This window comes from Zophobas morio, unplaced genomic scaffold, assembly GCF_036711695.1.
Source record: "Zophobas morio isolate AGI-343-1 ecotype UQ-CSIRO unplaced genomic scaffold, CSIRO_AGI_Zmor_V1 ptg000030l, whole genome shotgun sequence".
Taxonomy (NCBI): domain Eukaryota; kingdom Metazoa; phylum Arthropoda; class Insecta; order Coleoptera; family Tenebrionidae; genus Zophobas; species Zophobas morio.
The window spans coordinates 18,070,945-18,076,519 of NW_026972135.1; the positions used below are offsets into that span (position 1 = coordinate 18,070,945).

Below are 5,575 nucleotides of genomic sequence, written 5' to 3' on the forward strand. Positions count from 1 at the left end.
TTGTACAGGTAAAGTAGGAGTGATAGAAGAAGAGTAGGGGTTGTACAGGTGCAGAGTGTTTGCAAAAGTGTTTATTGGAAACTCTCAATTGTTTAGGATTATGATAATGGTAATTTACAACCCTGAACACCCGATTGCTTATCTCAAAGTAACGAAGGTTCTAAGAATCAGATGTGCATTATGGTGTTTTAGATTATTTTGTTTTTATAAATGGCATATTTAAGCTTACTTATTCACTTTTATTGACAAAAGGGGTCCACATTTTTGTTATTAACACTAGGAGAATTTGAAATTTTTAGAAATAGATATATTATTATGTTTTTTTTTAAAAAAAGATAAGGATCAAAGGGGCCCCTGAGATTTTTTAAAATTCTTGAAAAAACATACAATGAACCTCTGATTTTTTTTTACCTTTTGTAAAAAAATACAAATGGGTAGCCTGAGATTCTTTAAGGTGATGTTATCCGTTTAGTTTTCAGTGAATTTACAGTAGATTTTGTTTCACAAATACTAGACAACTAGTTGGAAACTAAACTTAATTTTTTTTTTACAATATCTTTGATATGCTATTAGTGTCCGGAACTTATAAAATTGGAGAAAAAATGACCTGTTTTGCTCTAATAAAATCGCAAATATGCTCAAAATCACACTAATATTAGGTCCGACTGTGCCGACCATAGTTATAAAATTCACATTAAAGTAAGTCATGGACATTCTTTGAAGTCTTTACTATGATATTTCAAAAAAAAAAATAAAAAATTCGCGATTTATAAAACTTCATAATTTTGATTTAAAACTGATCATGTTTGAAGCTTTATTTTATTCGTTCCATTTGCTGTCTCTTACTGCGGTCTCTCTCGGATTGGGGTCTAACACCCACCGAACGTTCTTGGACCGATGGGATAATTTATTACTTCCGACATCTTTTCGGTGACAAATTTAATCTTTGCATAAATTTACTTCAGTGTAGTTAGTGAACTCGTTGTGACCATTGAAATATATAAAGAGTAAATTTTGAAATGGGACGAAAGTCGAAGATTCCACTTTCAAAGCCACGAAAAAGTCGAAAAAACTTTTATCAGAATTATTATGTCAAAAACGTACTAAAACAACAAACAAAAAATGCAGTTTAATCATCATTTGATTAGTTTTACTATTATTATGCTTTTATTTCCTAATTTCTGTACATATAAATATTATTGATTTTTAGACGCGCCGCTGTTTTTATACACTTACATAAAGTGTAAGTCAATGTTACTAATAGAAATTTTATTATTGTTACTTTATATAATCACTAATCCTATTGCTTCTCGGCTTTTTGTCAAAGATCAAAGTGTATTACCTGAAAGAATTTTATTTTGTTGAATAAAAGATTACCATAAACCTTATAATTAGCCGGATAACCATTCAGTATACACAGGTAATTTCTATACCTCTTTAGTTTGAACTTAGCCGATACTAACCAGCTAGGGAACCAGTTATAATTGAAATATGTAATCCAAATAATTGAAGTATTTAGTTTTAAGTAAAACAATTGAGTATATTTATAAATACGCATAAATAAAAACGAAACAAATTATTGGTCTCTAGTTTATTTTATAATTTGCATTACATCATGACATATAAGTACGTACTGATGCAGAAATTGGTGATTTTCTCGTTGCATTTCAGTATAGGGACACACTCAGTAGAACCATTTGGACACTTAAAATTGATTTTATTTTACTTGCCACAAATCTTTTTAAGTGTTGCGCAAGTGATTGTTTTGTGTCCGAAAAATAACTGCATTTATAATTATTCGGCTGAGTGCTTTTTTTGTTGTAAATCAATCAGTTTTCCAATTAGATCATAATTGTTTGGTCTTACTATTTATTGTCTTAATTTTTCGAAGTTCATTTTTGTACATATTCAGATTTTTATTTCTTATTAATTTCTTGTGGTCATTTTTATAAACTCGTATATGAAAATTGAACTGTTGACGAACGAAAATCGAACAATAATACACGACAAGCGGGTGCCGAACTGTTCCAGAGATTATGGGTGTCATAAATTACACCCCAGCTTTCCTGAGTTTCAACCAGCTTATTAGTACTTCTCGTCTTTATTTTTCTACACGCAAACTTCTTGTGAAGACAATAACACGGCAAAATTAAAAATCCGACAGTTTTCATTTAGCAAACATCCCCTTAAGCTTCATAAAAAACAGAAGGGGCCTCTGAGATGTTCTACAAATCTCACACAACACCAGCGCCTGGTATTCTTTCACATTATTTAATAGAAGAAGGAATAAATAGAAGGAACCCATGACAGTTGATTATTTCACCTTCTATAAAAAATTGTCGAAGGTTGTTTCGACAGAACTTTCCTCGCCCCTGAACTACACACTACCAAACATATACAGCATTTTCGAAAAAATATGAAATTAGATTTTACGAATTTTATTTTTTTTTTTCAGGGTTAACGTTACTTTTTTAAGTGCCATTTTTATGCGCTAAGATATCTCAAGTTTGTAATCAATCAATAATTTTGTTCCTGCATTCTGAAAATTTTCAGATCTAGGTTGTCTGACGATATTCCGTTTTTATGGCTCTGACCTTCTAATTAGTAACCATAAACATACAATAGCAATTTTTCAACCGACCCTCACCAAAGGTAACAAATATTTAAAAGTGCAAGAATATTAAACAGTTCGCAAAGATGGAGCCTAATGGAAATTTCTAGGGGCCTTACATTTACACAATTTTTTAAGAAGTTAATCCGGTTGAAATAAATAAAAATAAAATTCACTATTTTCGCTCGTTTGTGTTGCATTATTTATTTTATTTATCTTAGGCGCTCTTTGTTCCTTTTTACTTCCCCAGCGTAAGCTAAGGAAGTATAGTTAGTAATCGAGTCCGTCGGACGAAATGTCATTTTTATGTTTTCTCAACGTTTCATGACCCCTACAGTACGAAAAAGTAGTCCCCCGTTTCCGTCTGTCTGTCTGGTGTCTGTATCCATTTATATTAGACAAGTAATTTCCGAAACTGCTGGACCGATTGTTGTCGAATTTTGTAGGTAGGTATATTAGAAATAGAATCTAGCTTAAAAGGAGTCCTCAGCAAAAGTAACTGTAAAATCCGTTTGAATCCGACAAGCTGTCAGTAGTGTTAACCACCTACCCTGAGTGTCGTATAATCATTAGGATAATTAACAATATTGCCTGCTGCCGATCCCAGCTTTCGGATTATGGCCAAGTAAATTTTATTTTATCTAATCTGTGCTCCGAAGTTTCTAGCAGCCGAATAGATGATTGTATAATGAATAAATAATAACAATAAACAATTAATTCTAATTTTCTGTGTTGTTAAGCGTAAAAATAAAAACACAAATAGATAGATATCACATATTTGAAAACATTTAATAATTACAAAATTCATGCTTGATTTGACGTTTTCGTAAACTTTTTACAGCAAAAATGTTTATGAGAGTGGAAACATTATTTTAAATGCATATTTTGACTAATTTATTAGGAAAAAAGTTATCCGCTTGTCAAAACAATTGGTCGAAAGTTGTTTCGACAGAACTTCCCTCGCTCCTGAAGTACAATGAAACATATCCAGCATTTTCGAGTTGAGTTTTTCTTTACACAATTTTGTGATGACATCATCAACATTTTTGCAAGGACACGTAGATTAACTTGGAATGGTGCAGAGTATTACTAAAAATAACACTAATGTATTCTCAAAATTTTCTGGGAAAATGGAGTGATTTAATCAATAAAATAAATAGTCTCAATCAACTAAAAAATCCAAAAAATCACAAGTAAAAACTCATCATATTTTGCAGATTTTGAGTAGAATTTATTCGGCAAAATCTTGAAACGACTTTGTGGAAGGAATAAACAGATATATTTTGGTTAACAAATTACCATGCTTACAATAAATTTAAAACATCTGCATTTGTCTTTTTTTACAAAAGGTAAAAAAATGTCAGAGGTTCATTGTATGTTTTTTTTTTTAAGAATTTAAAAAAGTCTCAGGGGCCCCTTCCGTCCTTATCTTTCTTTTAAAAAAGCATATCATACGAGTATCTATTTCTAAAAATTTCAAATTCTGCTAGTGTTAAAGTTTGTCCAGAATTATAAGAATTTTATGGACTCCCAACGTTAATTCGTTTTACAGCCCAGGCGTCAATTCTATTGTACAGGTAAAGAGCGTGTCAGGGGAAAGCCGATGCTTTCTTCAGCTGTACAATAAAATTGACAACAGGGCTGTAAAACGAATTAACTTTGGGAGTCCATAAAATTCTTATAATTCTAGACAAACTTTAATAACAAAAATGTGGAGCCCCTTTGACAACGAAAGTGAATAAGTAAGCTTAAATATGCCATTTATAAAAACAAAAGAATCTAAAACATCATAATGCACATTTGATTCTTAGAGCCTTCGTTACTTTGAGATAAGCAATCGGGTCTTCAGGGTTGTAAATTACCATTATCATAATCCTAAGCGATTGAGGGTTTCCAATAAACACTTTTGCAAATATTCTGCATCTGTACAACCCCTACCCTTTTTCTGTCACTCCTACTTTTCTTGTACAACCCCTACTCTCTTTCTACAACCCCTATAAAAACGGAAAAATTTGCACGTAAAATTCATAGTTCCATTAGTCGTCGAGAACACAGCTTCTTCAGACAGTTCAGAATGGCAAATTCTCTGCAGTTATACACTCCGACAAAACCCACGGACTCCGGGTGTTTGGTTTGCTGCCACCCCGAGGTCTCTCGTCGGGCAACGTTGTATTGGGGAAATCAAGAACCCATTTGCGAGGGCTGCTACAAAAAAATACATCTTCAAGCAGCAGCCACTGATGCACACAACACACAACCACATCATCGGTAAGTAAAATTTAAGTTTCCTAGTTTCCGATCTAATTCCTTTGGTTTAGTTCTAGAATGGAAAATTCCCTGGAGTTACTCACTCCTAGGAAACTCACCGACGACAAAAGGTGGTGCTCACTGTGCTCCGACGCCGAGGTTCCTCAACGCGCAACCCTGGAGTGTCCAAAATATGGACCTCTTTGCCGCCGCTGCTACAAAAATATCTGGGAGTTGTGGGAAGAGTGCAAGTGGATTGGACGTCGATAACTCTTGCCGATTATTATTATTGGAAATGCCCTATGTCTATTGTGTTTTTTTTATCATAAAATTTTGTTTAATTAATTATTATTTATTATGATATATTTTTTTGTAAATAAATAGCCAATAACAAAAAAACTTTCTTTGTCTTACACATTTATTTTATTTTTATTCCAATGATCACAACTGTGAACAGTTTAGGATTATAAGAAAGATAACGAACAAGTTATTGTTATTGTACTCGTAATGTTTAATGATCAAAGAACCCCGGAGAACCCTAGACAGCGTGTGATCGAATTGCGGTAAAAATTTTGCTTAAGGCCCCTCCACACAATGTCAAAATAAGGCAAAACACCGAATCATTTTGCACCTTGATTTTAACAGTTGAAGAGCAGGGCTATACATGTACATGCTTATGACATAAAAATGTTTAAGGAAGTGTTTTGAAATAAAAAC

The 5,575-nt window shown here is 32.7% G+C and overlaps 1 protein-coding gene across 1 annotated transcript; it reads left to right on the forward strand.

Annotated features, from left to right (window-relative positions):
- The first annotated feature begins 4,549 nt into the window (after positions 1-4,549).
- LOC135137935 (uncharacterized) lies at positions 4,550-5,238 on the forward strand. The gene is made up of 2 exons (XM_064067714.1): positions 4,550-4,879; positions 4,930-5,238. Exons 1-2 carry the CDS (start codon positions 4,686-4,688, stop codon positions 5,126-5,128), a joined length of 393 nt encoding a protein of 130 aa, XP_063923784.1. The 5' UTR covers positions 4,550-4,685; the 3' UTR covers positions 5,129-5,238.
- The last annotated feature ends 337 nt before the right edge of the window (positions 5,239-5,575 follow it).

Excerpts from the sequence above, each read along its gene's own strand:
- LOC135137935 (XM_064067714.1), top strand. The coding sequence starts at position 4,686 with ATGGCAAATTCTCTGCAGTTATACACTCCGACAAAACCCACGGACTCC. Across the intron at positions 4,880-4,929 it reads AACACACAACCACATCATCG|TTCTAGAATGGAAAATTCCC; the intron begins GTAAGTAAAATT and ends CCTTTGGTTTAG.